Here is a 14,940-nt window from a genome sequence, read left to right on the forward strand (position 1 = left end):
GGATGCTCGTGCTGGCCCTGGGGCTGAGGCACAGGGCAGACCCAGGATGATACCTGTGACCTGCAGCTTTTTGTCACCTGGGGCGCGGAACAGCCTCTCTGCTGCTCGTTAAATTACATGAAAACCTAAAACCACAAAGGTACTTGGTTTTCCTTGCCTTAACGTCCTCTGAAAGTAGAAAGAGTCACATTAGCAGCAACCAGGATCCATAGAAATCTCATTGCAGCCCTCAGCAGAGTGTGGAGAAGAGGCATCATTGCTTTTCAAAGGGAGAAAAATGCAACAAACCAGGATCATCTCGGAGACAGAGGGAGTAGATGAGAAAAGTTGTCTTTTTCTGATGATTGTCTTGGAGTTTACATATAATGATTTCTCTATTTAAAAGGAAATAATAAATCCACTGAGGTTTTGGCCTGCACCATGGGCTATATGTGTATATACTTATGGTTTGTAAAAGGGTAAAGCTGTAAATGTGCATGAATGAAACTGGAGTGTTTCTCGCAGGCGGGGCTGGTGTCCCGCCCTGTCCCCACAACAGCTGCTGGGCCCTGCCCTCAGCCTGACCCCGGGTGTGCCCGCTGCCCACCGCAGGAGCCATTCCCCCTCCCCAGAGCCCTGCAGGGTTCGCAGACAGCCCAGGGGCTGCAAAGCGGCTGCCAAAAGCTGGAACAATTGCAGGAGTTATTCCCGGGAGCCCAGCACCGGCAGAGACAGGCCCTTGACCTGGAACCGCCGCTTCGGAAATCACGACAAGCACGGCTTGGGAGTCACCCACCGGTCGAGCGAGTTTGTCACCGCTAAAAGCGCGGGGGAGGCGGCAGAGAGCAAAAGAGCTGCCCGCCTTTGCCCCGTGTGAGGATCGAACTCACGACCTTCAGATTATGAGACTGACGCGCTACCTACTGCGCTAACGAGGCGGCTGATAGCGCTTCCTCCGTGAGGGCTCTTGTTCCTGCCGGCGGCCTCGCTCCCTCCAGGGCCACGGGAGGACACGGCCCGGCCCGGCCCGGCCCCTCCTCCGCCCACAGCGGGCGGGGTCCTGTGCTGGCCGTGCGGGGGCTCGGGGTGATCATGTGGGACCGCAGCGTGACAGCGGGGATGCGCTAGGGTGACATTGTGAGGCCCCATAGTATAACCCGTGAGGAGCCCCGCCGTGCCCATGTGGGGGACCAGGGTGACCCTGAGGGACACCGGGGTGACCAGGAGAGATCGTGGCCGAGGAGGGGAGGGCCGTCCTCGGCCCCGATCGGCGTTGGCAGGGCACAGTCCTGCATGTCAGGGTAATTAGATGGCATCATTTTCGGCCTAATTGCGCAGAACAGGTCAGGAGATAATTAGTGACTTTCGGCCGCGTCTGGCAGCTGCGGGCGGATGTTGGGGGCGGAGGGAGGGTCGGGGTAGTTTTTAAAACCACCCCAGAAGCTCAGGCCGGCCCCGCCACCGCCCCTCCTCGGCCCACGTGGTCGCTCCGGGATTAATATCCGAGCCATTTCATACCCCTCTGTGTTTCGTACATCTTTGTCTCATCTTTACGTGTGATTTTTTTTTTTCCCACCCCATAGGGCACCTGACATAGCCCCAGAATCTGTGAAGCTGCCCTGAAAAACTGTCCCCGAAGACAGCCGTGCTCCCGAGGCCAGGGCGGCGGGACCCTCTCCCTGCCCCGCACGGCCTCAGCAGCTCTCACAAGAGCCCGGGCCGGCACATCCCCGGATCCCGCATCCCTCTGGAGCCAGGGCACGGCCACAGGGCTGCCACAGGGGCGCGGCCAGCCCACCCGGGAGCGGGAAGTGTGTCACACGTGGCGCTGCAGCCAGGCACGCACGCAGGTATGGACACCTCGGGCAGGTGCTGCCGCCCCGCCTCCCTCGGTCAGACCGGCCGGCCCGGCTGCCCCCGGGCTCTGGCCTGTCACCTGCGCTCCATCCACCTAATGACACAGCAGAGAGCTGCCACGGGGGCAACGTGACTCCAGAAGCTGCAGCCTGGGAAAAAAAAAAAAAGAAAAAAAAAAAGAAAAAAAAATCAACCACCACCACCAAAAAAAAAAAAAAAGCCCTAAATGTGCACAATCAAGTGATGAGTGTTTGTATTTCTGATGCTTTGAGGCCAGCTCACAACCCTCCCTCCACGTAATATTCAGGATGTTTGGGAAGGGGTATTTTTCTTTTAATAGGATGGCGTAGTCACAAAGCTTTAAAGAAATAAGTGAGTGAATCGTCTATGGTAATAGCACCATACTCCGGACGGGGCACAGTGACGAAGTTCACATCTATTTTTAAGCCTGCCTGGCAGCATGTAGGTGCAGAACAGAGCCCATGACTCTTTTTGCTGTTCTGCAGCCATGGACATGGCTGCTGTCTCTGTTCCAGTTCACCATCAGAGCTGTTTTTTCTCCCTAACGAATACTATGGGAAGACAGGGAAGCCTCAAGCTGTTTTGAAGATTGTGTAATGATGCTTGGGAGCCTACCTGCTTTTGCTTGAGTGCTTTCCTCACTCATATTTCACAGGATGCGACAGGAAGGGAAATACAATCGAATCCGACGGCCGTGGTAAATTTGACTCGAATTCTTCGTATGCCCTGGGGCTGAGGTGGGTGCCTCTCAGATAAGCAATCTAATCAGCTTTGCATTTGTGTCCCATCTGGAAACAGATTATTGCCGGAGTACACCAGCACCTGAGAAGGAAGCTTCAGGTTCGTTTTGAAGATAATTGTAGAGACAAATTCAGGGAGTGTGACTTTGCCCGTGGTAATAAGATCTCTTTATTTTTATTCATAGTTAATTCGTTCAGCCGAGGCGATTTCATGCCAGAATGCAGTCCTCAAACAAGAAGGACGATTGCCCTGCCTATGGCACGCATATGCATGGTGCCTGCCCGGCAGATCGGCTGCTGCGACAAAGAGCCATGAACCACCCCAGACATATGGGCAAGATAAGGAAGAGGCTGGAGGATATCAAGAACCAGTCCCTGAAGTTGACAAAAGTGGACTTCAGCCACAACGAAAGCATCAGATTGGCCACCGACGCCTTCTTGGATGGTGGGACAGACTCTTACCTGGAAACTCTAAGCAAAGAGGGTGAGGTGGATTTCCTCTCCTCGGTGGAAGCTCAGTACATCAAGGATAACGCCCGGGAGTCTTACTATGCACAGGAGTGCCCGGGTGCCGACGGGGCAGCCGCGCCAAAGCAGAACGACGCCGGGTCGCTGCCTTCGGGGACCTACTTCCCCACCATTTCTGACAGCAGCGAGCCGGCTCTGCTCCACACATGGATTACTGCAGAGAAACCCTATTTAAAGGAAAAATCTACAGCCACTGTGTATTTCCAAACAGAGAAGAACAGCAACATTAGAGACATCATACGCCGGTACATCCACAAGACCACTCAGGTATGAGGAGAGAATTGTCTTTCCCTCTGCACTCCTTTCTTGCTCTTACAAACTCAGGTGAACATGGTGTTTAATCCAAGGCAGCCCTGTGCATTGCAGTGTAGCTTTGCTCTAGAAAGTGCCTGTGAAGAGCTTGTTGTTGTTGAACACAGGCAGTGCTTTTTAATTCTTTTTTTGACTCCAAGATTTTTTTATGTTGGTGGCTTAAAAAAAAAGATTCCCTCTTCTCTCTTGTAACTTCCCCTTCACCCAGTGGGTTAAATGTGCTGCAGAAAGGGCAACTTGGCTCTGTCCCTTCTCATGCACCACCCCAGCAGGATGGTTTTATCTGTTCAGACCACTGTACCATTAAAGAGAATTAAGCCTAAGTGAGCTCTCAGCCATTAGGAATTGTTCGAGAGGATTTGTGGGAGATGTGGTGAAGGGGAGGCCAAAGAAAGGCAAGTATGTCTGGTATGTCAGCAGCCATCCCCAGAGGAAGGAAATTATCCAGAAAATAAACCTTTCATCCCTAAAATGTTGCCTGTGTCCGTTAAAATGTCATGTGGGCTCCATACAGAGACTGTGCAGTGTAACCTGGCGTGTGGGAAAGGTGCAGATGCCTCTGACTACGTACAGGTGGGTGGAGGCCACAGAGGTGCCAGCCACAAGCCAAAGCCAGGCTGCCCACACTCTGGGAAACCAGAACTGAGCAGCTGGAGTGGGACAGAAAACTGATGTCATGTGTGTTCTAGCAGCTCTCTTGTTTCCCTGGAAAAAAAAAATACTTCAGGGCTGTGTTTACCATCATGCAGAAGTTTTGCCCTTATATAAATTCAAAAGAGCAGCAGCAGTTTCACCCAGCATGGTCAGGAGCCAAGCCAGGATGCAGTAGTGCTGCCCAGCACAGACTTCCCAGTCCTCTGCATTCCTTCCACTTTGTTTTTCCCCTGCAAGGGCAGGTGCTGGTCCTGATAACACAGAGTGTAATGGCAGGGGAGAGGGATCCCCAATGGCTACTGCTCTCAAAGCCTACAAGTGCTTACCACACCAGCAGAATTATAGATCAATCCTGTTAAGTTGGAGGCATCAGAAAGATGCAGAAACTGGAATAATAAAATAGGCATCAGGTAAAATATCACCCAGACCAATTTTCTGTCCCAAGAAGAGAAAACTTGTAGGCGGAAAATTGGCAAATTTCATATAAACCCATGGTTCACATGACCTTCTGAATAATCTAATTTACATGACGAGAGTGTGCTGAAGTGACACTAACAGCATAAATTTGTGAACTGCTTTTTGAGCACAGTTTTCCAATGGCAGCAGTTGTTAACTATCATCTGTTAAGGGTCCATCCTGGATAGCCTGGTATTTGATATGTGCATTACACAATTAAATAGCAGAATAAATACTGTGTTTATGGATGATCTCAAACTGCAAAGGATTGCCAAGGGACACTACAATTTTAACACATTTGTGGAATTGTGCAAATCACAAAACGAAATTTGGGCATAAGAAATGAAGAGTACTGCAAGTAAGAGAGGAATGTCAGGTGCAGAAATATAACTTGGGAACAGGTGGTAAAGAGCGGTACCAGAGAGAATAGTCTGGAGCTGGGGCATGAACAGGAAGTGTGGGTGTGAGATATTTGACATAATTGTGCTTACCTAGCCATGGCAAAGCTCTTTCTGAAGCACCAGGCTTTGGCAGCAGGAGGAAGGTGTGGGATCCTCACTGCTCCTCAAATAGTTTGGCTGCCTGAGGAGGATGAAGGCTGCACAGGATGTGCCTGGTCTTGTAGGATATCCTCATGGTGGCAAGAGGAATAAGCTTGCTGTTAGGTGTGGGCATAGGCTTTGGAGTGAGATTCAGAGCAAGCTGGAAGCAGTTAATAAGAGAGATCTACAGAGATGCTGTAAAGTTTGTTTTGATTGAAGGTGATATCCCATGAGCAGTTATCAAAGGTTCCCTCTTCTCAGTGGAGAAACAAGAACCTCCTGAAGATGTCAGGTAGCTGGGCTGAATTGACCCTTTCCATGGGCAACAGCAGACATCAGACAAGACCAGCACTTTCTAGTATGGAGCTGTTTTTATATCACATTTACAGTTCCCTTGACCACACTGGCTGCAGGTTGTGCATTTAAATAGTTGTCAGGGCTTTTATGCCCAGTCCTGAGACTTTTACAGTATTTTTGCCAGTTGTGAATTGGGGAGCATGGATGTGTGGTCAAATTCTAACAGTTAGTTTATAAATCAGTGTTTTAAAAAATATGGAGCTGTTGGAGTCTCTCACCCCACCAACAAAAACAGGGTGAGGTTTTTAAAGGCAGGGCTGTCCAGGTGTAAATCATAAAAGAGAAAGCATCATCCAGGGATTCTTGCTGAATGTGTGTGGCTTATGACACCTAGTGAGCCTTGTGGAAAGGGCCATGGTCTTTTATTTAGCCACATCCTTATCATTCTCTGATAAGTATTTCAATATATTTCCTAGTGCTGAAATCTCACCTAAAAATTCATGTGTCATCTTGTCATATGTTGTGTGTTATATTGGCTTTATATGAGGAATAAAACAATGAGACAATATGTTTAATCAATTTAATGATTCAGACACAGGGAGAAAACCAGAAAAAATATCCACAGATAACTAAATATTTGTGTTTATTGGAATGTTTTTTAAACAAATGAACTACATCACAGTGTCCTCATAGCAACCTTAAGTGATGTAAATTGACTCTGCTAATGGCTCTGCTCTTTTTCTGAAGGTGTTGGCCATTGTGATGGATGTGTTCACAGACACGGAGATTCTCTGTGACCTCCTGGAGGCAGCTAACAAGCGCATGGTCTTTGTTTACCTGCTGCTGGATCACAGCAGTGTAGATCTTTTCTCGGAGATGTGCGACAAGCTGCAGATTTCTGAGGATCTCTTCAAGGTACTGTGGCTCTGTGAAGCTCCTGGGCTGAGAGGTGTCTGCCTAACTGCAGGCACTCTGAGCTAGAAGCATGGTTATGCTGGGGTCAATCCACCTTCTAATTAAAAGGGTGCAAGAGATTTCCTGGGGTAGTGTTAGCACACCCAATTCCTCTTTGAAGATGCCTACGTTTTCCCATGGATATTATAGAAAGGTAAGGCATTTCCATTAGGTCCTCAGATGAAAGTAATCTTGGCCCTGAAGTCTTAAAACAGGACTTAGATTTCCCTAGTAGAGTTATCTAACCATAGGTATTAGAGCTGCTTCTGTTTAATAGCTCTGCAGCAGCTGTGGTCTGGCAGCCACAGGGAGAAGGTGCACAAAACTCTTTTGCATAGCCATAGCTTGGTTGCACTGTGTGGTTTCTGATAAAATGTGTTAAAGCTCCTTTAAAATTTTAACATATTTCTGATAAAATATGTTAAAAGCTCTCAAATTTAGGTGGCTGTTAGTTTAATCTGCCTTCATCTCTGTCAGAAGGAGCTGGCTTTAAAAGAACCCCTCCTAGGGATTATTTCAGTTGTTGCTTGAGATGCTGTAGAGCTCCTATGGCATCTGCCTGGGGATGGATGATACTGCAAGGCCACAGACTTCTGGAATGGCAGCTGTGGGCACACAGGAGACCTGAGGGCATCTTACACATACACCAGACACCTGGTTTTCAACAGCTGAATTCCATCCCAAATATATAAAGAAGCTGAAATTAATAATGTATGTTCATAGGTGTTTGCATGCATTAAAACCCTCACTCCTAAGGAGAGTGTGTCCTTGCACGTGTGTCCTTGCAGGCCCACATGGACTGGAGGAGCAGAGGTTTTGCCCTGCTGTGTCGTGTGCACAGGCAGTGTAAATCAAAGGAGTATACAGCCACAGCAGATTGTGCCTGGGGTGTCAGGGGAAGGCAACAGGCTGCTCCCAGCTATGGACACATCCGTGCTCCTTCTGGCTGGGGTAGGGTCAGTTACTGTCACACAGCTCAGTTCCACCTGCATGAGCTTCCTGCAGGTTTATACCCCAATGAACTGGCACGTGACAGACCTTGGCTAGGTTTCTTCCTGACACAAACCTTCAAATATCCCATCAGAGAGTCCATAAAGAAATCTAACTTTGGGGCAGTGAAGAGCTAAAGGCAGTGGGGGAAGGGGGTCCTCCCTGTCTGATTTTTAATTAAAAAGATATGTAATTCACTCAATTTTATTTTTTTTACAGAATATTTCAGTCCGCAGTGTTACTGGAGAGGTTTACTGTGCCAAGTCAGGCAGGAAATTTTCAGGAAAAATTCAAGAAAAATTTCTTATCTCTGACTGGAGATATGTGCTCTCTGGATCTTACAGGTGAGATAAGCCATTGCACTTCATCTCTAGGTACTCCTCTATGATTTTTAATACTTCTTCCCAAAAAAAGTGCCATGGAAATCTTTGTAAGGTAAGAAGCTTTTGTTTAACAAAAAACACCTCATGTTTTCAAATTTGTGCCATTTTTCCAAAATCTACTTAACTTGCTTTAAAGGTGCTCTTAGTTCTTTATGGAGCATGGGTGTTAATTTAAATGCTCAGAAACTAATGTAAACAACTTTGCCAGTGCAGCCCTGGGGCAAAGCTAGAAATGTGTACAGCTTAATATTATGCTTTCCTCATTGTTAGGGTTCTCAAGTGTTGTGATCATGAGACATGATACATTTCTGTCTCCCTCAGGATCCCTTAATTAGCATATGTCACTCAGCTTATCTGAGGATTTGTTCTTCATATGACAAATTTAGTGATTAAAGGTAAAACAGAAATACTTCAGAGACTTACTGTTTCTCCATGTGTTTCATTAACAGGTAGGCAGTATATACCTACATAACTGCAGTAACTTTGTTTTTTCCCTTTTTTAAATTTTTCTTTCTTTGTTTGTTTGTTTTGTTTGTGCTGCTATAATTATTTCAGGTAGTGGATATAGCATCTCAACAACTGGATTTTTAAGTAAGATCCTAGATCCTCTGGTCAGGGAATTTCAGGAGACTGAGCTTGCATCAAATAAATGAAGTTTCTGAGCACCATGGCTACATAGATATGTTTCACAAATGACCAAGTGTATCCTAGAAATCCAGGTACAAAAATACAAGAGGTGATTATTTAATTTAAAGGATGTGATTATTTTTCTTAATCCCAGTTTACAGTTTGGAAGCTTAAATGCCTCTGGTCTGATAAAGCTCTGCCACCAGGAAGTTTACAGAACTACAGTAACAAAGGAAAAAGTGAATTTGTGGGGATGGGCTGCTGGAGCTCAGATGTACACTAACACAGGCACCCACTTTTCATTACATTTCCAAATGAACCACCAGACAAAACTCAGTGGACACTCAGGGTTGGGGCTTTTTTATTGACTGTTCTTTTGTTTTCTTGTTATTTTGGGTGTTTTTTAATCCACTGCCAAAGATGTATTAAAGTCCAACAGAAGACTTGTATAGAGTAGAAGTGAAGGATGTGTGGGAGAAGGACAGAACAAGATCTATTTTCTTTGACCAAGAAGCTTCCTTTTGGGTTCTCTTTCAATAACAAAAACATTAAAAACACCTGAAGTCCTGTGCAGTCACTTCTGTCTTTCTCTACTGCTGTTGAATATCTTCTAATCTCAAGTACCTTGTCAAACTATGTAATTCCATATCTAGCACACAGAGAGGGTGGTGAGGAACAAATGTATTTAAAATTATAAAAGACTGTTTAACTTCTGCACATTCAGCCCCAGTTTGCAATTCACATGGGTTATAGCTGGCTACCAGTATGTGGCATTTCTTGCTAGCTCTCACTTTATTAACCTGAAAGATTTTTGTTATGCCTAAATCTTATCCACCAACCTCTTCAGGTATAAACAAGAATGATGTTGAGTGAAACAGATTCAAACTCTTCTGCTATGCATTTGTTGGAAATCACATTGGAGTAGATCTTAAAACTGATACAAAGATTTTAAAACACAACACCAAATTTCACCCAACTTCTGAGCTCTGCATGACAGTTGTAATAGTGGGAGGGGGGGACAGGGTGAGGAAATAAAATAGCCCTTCAGGACATACTCTCAATTTTTGTTGCCAGTGTCTATGGTGAGGGGTTAGAATGCAGTATTTCTTTTTGCTGTCTCTGTCACTCTACCTCATCCTATGGTAACTGTTACTCCATTTTTTAATGACTTTGAAATTAGATAGTGCATGAACTTAGCATTCCTAAAGAAGGCAGAATGAAAACAGCAGAAAGCACAGACCTTGATCCCCAGGGGCAGCTGAGTATCTCCCTGGCTGCCACTCTGAAAGCCACTGGCCTCTTCAGAGTCAGCACCTGACAGCTCACACGGACAAGCTTTGCCAGGAGCATCACTTCAGGTGGGGCAGGTTTGTCCCACACAGGTTATCCTGTTACCAGCAGGCAACACAAACATCTGGGGTAACCCAGACCTGAGCCCAGCTGAAAACCCCAGTCCATCCTTCCTTCCATTTCAGATTCCATGGGTGTTGTGCTGCATGTTGCTGCAGCACTGTGAACACAGGGATGAGAACATCCCTACTGAACTGCAGCTCCAGCAGTGCAGAGGACACTCAGTATAAAACAAGTCCAGTGCTGAACAGAAGAGGTGGGATTTGATTGAGAACACCATAAATGAGAGGGTCTGTAACAGGAGATAGGACAAAGCCCTGGAAAGATGGCTGAGCAGTATCTGTCTGTGTTGGCCCCAAGCCAGGCATCATTTCTTTGTGCTTTTTCCTGTTTTGATGGGCCTCACCCAAAAAAACCTGGGAGAAAAGAGCTCCCTCTGGGATGGTGACAATAACATGATGGCTCAGACTTCTCTGAGCCTGTCCCAAAAGAGCACTCACAATTGTAAACTAAGGAGCAAAACAAGGCCTAAAACCTAAACAATGCATCTTCTCTTAGCATTAAGCCAATGAAAACCTGTTAAGTCTTTTATGCCAAGTTCTGTTTTGTTCTCCAGCAAAGTACACAGGCTGTAAATTGCTGTGACTCACTACACAACCAGTCCACAAGCATTTGTCTATAATCACAAAGATCTTACCTTGTAACTTTGAGCTGACCCATTTGCCATTGGTTCTTGGAGCATCTCTGGGTTGTTCATTTGATCTTTCTCTGTTTACAAGGATTACAGGTGAAATCAATGACCCACAAACTAGTATCTGTCTGTCAGGTACTCCAGGAAGATACATGTGGGAGTAAATTAGCAAAATTGGGCAGAATAGGTTTCTTCTCTGATTTTGTTGGGCTTTTAACAGCCATTTACAAGTGTAATTGATTTTTGTCTAAATTTTCTTTTATAAACTAGGTCTATCTCTAGCACATAAAGTATAAACATGATATTTTAGACCTCAGCCTTTTCATGAGTTTGTAACCTTCAGTATAGATATCCTAGAAAAATTGTGTGCATTTTTAAATTTATTCCTGACCTATTGTGTCTCTAACAGTTAGATAAGGACATGCCAAGGTTTAGAGAGCACTGCTCATTGAATAAAGGCAATGTTGAGGTGGCACAGCAGATGTTACACACCCAGCAGGGAGTTAGCTTGCTCTTTCTCTACCTTGGCTCCCAAGGTTTGTCCATATTTAGAATGATTTGAACACAGTGGATGAGAAGTACCTGAGTTTTAGTAACTTACTATGTGTTTTCATGTCCAATCATAAAATGTACAGCATAAATTGTATGGGTGCCCAGTGGCATTGACCTACTGATTTCTTCACTCCTCCCCCTGCTCCTGAAGCAACAGTATAAAATCACTGTATACCTCACCCAGCCCTCCTTTGGAATGCTCTGGACAAGCAGATGTAAATTGAGTGTCTTACTGCCTCAGTATCAGCTCAGGCTGTCAGTCCCACTGAGCTTCACAGGAGTTTTATCAAAACATGACAAGATTTTAAGTGCACACACCTACAGCCAAATCTGGCTCTCAGCAGCCCTTGTGCAAATCCAGCATAGCTAATAAAGTCACGCAGGAATAACCATGGCAGAGTTTTGCCAGCACAGAATAATCTCAGGTTGAAATCCACCGCTGCTCTGTATCCTCTGCTGCACAGCTCAAGCCCTGGTCAGTCCAGGGAGTAATTATATTTCATTCTCTCAACTATGCTCATTTTATTGGTGCTGCTGCTGCTCAGACACAGCAGCCTGCACAACACAATCAAGCTGGCTTGTGGTTTTATAAATTTATATTTGCTGAGTGGATTAGGGAAGCACATAAAAGAAAAATCATTTAAAAGCTGTGGGTTATCCTAAGGTGTGTCTCTGAACTACCAGAATTAAAACTATTGTGGTGTTTCTCCCTTACTTTATAGCAAAGTATTACATTTATTTTTGGAAATGCTGTAGGAAATATTTGTAATTTCATTTTCTCTAGTGAAGAAAACAAGCATTTGTCAGGTGTGGCAGCTTCCTTTGTGGTATGGACATGACAGGAAGGTTGGGTTTTTAAGTGTTTCTCTTGACCAATGCAGAAAGATTATGGAAAAATGGAAACAAAGGATGGTTCTTTTTTCCTAGTCTTTATGATGTCGCTTGGAGTGACTGAGAGTCACCCAGTGGAATGGCATGCTGCAGGGTAAAAAGTACAATTTATGTGTGTGCAGATAAGACATGGCAATACCTGAATTTAAGCATTGTGCATGGAAGAGAGGTCCCCAAAAGAGGGGTCTAAACTCCTTTCCATGGAACAGACACCCATACCTTGGGCATTGTATCTGACATTTATCCGTGCAGTGGATCTGGATCACCACTCCCTTCACGAGGTTGCATAACGTTGCAAGGTTTCTTGAAGGTTTTAGAGGCAGCTGCAATAACAAAGATTGATCCAAGTTAAAGAGCACTGATGTGAACTGACCTGAAATTCAACTTCGACACCATCTTCATCCTGTGTTTAGACAAGAAGCTTCAGCAGTAAAACACATTTGCCTATCGCATCACCCCTGCGGGGATCTGCAGTTCCTGATGGCCGGCGTTAACTCTAACCCTTACCTTGTCTCTTCTTCCAGCTTCACGTGGCTCTGCGGCCAGGTTCACCGCAACCTCCTCTCCAAGTTCACGGGCCAGGTTGTGGAGCTGTTTGACGAGGAGTTCCGGCACCTGTACGCGCTGTCCAAGCCCGTGCGGGGCCCCAAGACGCCGCCGCGCAGCCTCCCCTTCCTGTTCAGCCGGAGCTGGGCGCCCCCGCGCAGCCTCCCCTACAGCGAGCAGGGCAGCGCCAACACCCTGTCCGACTTCAGCAGCCTCTCCGCCGGCAGCACCCACCAGAGCAAGCAGACCCCCAGAACGCTCATGTTCAACAGCAACTTCAGCCCGCAGTCCCCTCTGCAGCGAGTCAATTCCTTCCACAGCTATGTGTCCTTCACGCCCCCGCCTCCACAGCAGGCCATCCAGCCTAACTACTACCAGCCGCACTACACGGCCGAAAACGCCACCGTTCCCTACAACAACATGAACATGAACATTTACAGACCCATAAGGCTCAGGCAAGAGGAACCGAACAGGACAGGGTTAAGCTCCTCCTGGAGATGCCTCCACAAAGCTAACCTGTTTGCATAATAACCACCTTGTTTGGAAATCCAAGTAAATGTAGTGAGGACCTGTTTAGCAATCACTTGTGTACTGATGAATATAGAAATTCTGTATAATACAAATGAGGATGATTTCAAGCCTCTTGTTTTGTTGCTTATGGATGCTTCATTTCCCTGATTAAAAAGCCAAGGCTGCTAATGTGTGAACCTCAGGTGCATCAGGATCCCAGGAAGAACACATCTGAATAGTGCTGCTCACACACTGCTGCTGCCTGACACCTGCTCCTGGCGGAATATTTGTGTACCAGAAGGACAGTAACTGTTTCTTATGTCCAGGCAACTGAAAGGGGGCAATGCACAGTTTACTACTATGCATTTTATACACTTGGATAAGGAGACTGAAGGCTGCTATTTCCATGGCATACAGAGACAAAGCTGGCAGCAGCAGGATACCTTTATGCTCTCATCAAACATTGATCTTGATTTATGGGGGACTGTTTTTGGGCTGGCAGGGAAGCCCAGGTCCTGCCAGAGCACTTAGAGCTCTCTGCTTGAGCTGCACAGCAGGGATGGCTGTTCCCAAGGATTCTTAGGAAGGGGCCTGGTACCCTTGACACAGACTGAGACTGACAGTTCCGGTTGTGGAAGACACATTCACCCCGTGTTCAGTTCCACTCATCAGTAACACGGGTGTGTCCCAGCACACCTGGTTACAAACCTTCAATCCTAACAGCTCAGAGCAACTTTCCTTATGCAGAACAGCTGTGAAGGTTCAGACTGGAAAATGAAGCTGAGTTAAAGAAGCAAAGTCCTACTAGTAACACACCAAGACTGAGTTCCAGTTCTTTTAATTGCACATGGATCTTTGAAATCCTTTCTGTGGTCATCTGATTGAAGGTGAAGTTAGAGATTCTGCCAAGTTCTTCATGGCCTCTAATTTTTAAAGATAAACTGGGTGTCTGAAGGGCCCATGGACTAGAGTTACAAAGGGAGTTACAGAGGTTCAGCAGTTTGAACCAAACCTGAAAAACTTTCTGCCAAATAATCCATGAAAACTAAGGAAGCTTCTGTAAGCAAAAGTAAGAAAATTCATGAAACTAAGGATTTCCATCCAAAGTTACCAAGATGCCTAACAGCTGTTGATTTATCAGCAGATTTTTTTTGTTCCACACCTGCTTTGTATCGTTTTTCATATGCCTCCAACAGAAAAGAGAACCCTAAACACATTTGCACTTCTGGCCTGTTTTTCCTGACTTCTCACCTGCTTAAAAAGGAATACAATTTAATTATGCAGACTGTGGATGATGATAACTGTATGTGAAGAAGGTTTTTTATCCTTGGAAGAGCAATAATTTTGAAAGCATACCTATAAAGTTTAGAGAACATTATGAAATGTATAGGATGGACACATCCTGCTCTAGCTTCAGTATGGGTGTTTTAACTGGTAATACCAAATTCTGGAGTCCATAATAATAATCAACTATTGCATACAAATGTAAATTCTGTACATAGCAACATTTTTTGGATTCCTTGGGGAGAAGGGAAATTTGATTTTCATTCCTATGATAATTCTACTTAATTATCTGAATAGAGCAACAATTTAAATAAAAGAGAATACTTTTTTCTTCATATGCTATTGCCCTGTACACCTTATTCTACTCTCTTTCAAAAGCTGAATGAGTCCCGTGCAGTCAAAGCTCAGATGAAGAAGAAACAGAAAGAAGAAGAAATCAACAGGAACAGAGTTAAGGTGTCCAAAGAGACTAATTAGGATTTTCCTTCTAAGAGTGGTTCATTTCACTGATCCTGTTGTGGCCTGGGGTGGTACAGTGGGGGATGTGGGTAGAAGTTTGTAGACCTTGATTTCCTCAGGCCATGACCTGAGGAGCTCTTTTCACCTCTGTGGGGCAAGACAGTTTGCCTACAAAAGAAGTTTTGGAGAACGTAGCTAATGAAAAGTAGGTAAGGGTCAGGCTAATAATCCAGAAGGACCACTGTGAGTAAATTTCAGCTGGATCAGGAACACAGCTTGTGTTGGTTCAGACAACATCTGAACTTGAACATCAAGTG

At 45.5% G+C, this 14,940-nt stretch overlaps 1 protein-coding gene and 1 non-coding gene across 2 annotated transcripts; one reads left to right on the forward strand and one right to left on the reverse strand.

The window, feature by feature from the left end:
- Positions 1-844: 844 nt before the first annotated feature.
- On the reverse strand, positions 845-917 carry TRNAM-CAU (transfer RNA methionine (anticodon CAU)). The gene has a single exon. It is a non-coding gene; the product is annotated as a tRNA-Met (tRNA).
- A 1,728-nt stretch (positions 918-2,645) lies between these two features.
- On the forward strand, positions 2,646-13,789 carry FAM83A (family with sequence similarity 83 member A). The gene is made up of 5 exons (XM_054645544.2): positions 2,646-2,697; positions 2,783-3,392; positions 6,134-6,301; positions 7,550-7,674; positions 12,349-13,789. The coding sequence occupies exons 2-5, from the start codon at positions 2,817-2,819 to the stop codon at positions 12,896-12,898; spliced, it is 1,419 nt and encodes a 472-aa protein (XP_054501519.2). The 5' UTR covers positions 2,646-2,697; positions 2,783-2,816; the 3' UTR covers positions 12,899-13,789.
- The last annotated feature ends 1,151 nt before the right edge of the window (positions 13,790-14,940 follow it).

This window comes from Agelaius phoeniceus, chromosome 1 (assembly GCF_051311805.1).
Source record: "Agelaius phoeniceus isolate bAgePho1 chromosome 1, bAgePho1.hap1, whole genome shotgun sequence".
NCBI classification, from domain to species: domain Eukaryota; kingdom Metazoa; phylum Chordata; class Aves; order Passeriformes; family Icteridae; genus Agelaius; species Agelaius phoeniceus.

What these genes read in the sequence shown, in the direction of transcription:
- FAM83A (XM_054645544.2), top strand. Translation starts at nt 2,817, where the DNA reads ATGCAGTCCTCAAACAAGAAGGACGATTGCCCTGCCTATGGCACGCAT. An exon ending in ACATCCACAAGACCACTCAG is followed by an intron (nt 3,393 to 6,133) that starts GTATGAGGAGAG and finishes CTTTTTCTGAAG; the next exon opens with GTGTTGGCCATTGTGATGGA. An exon ending in TTTCTGAGGATCTCTTCAAG is followed by an intron (nt 6,302 to 7,549) that starts GTACTGTGGCTC and finishes TTTTTTTTACAG; the next exon opens with AATATTTCAGTCCGCAGTGT.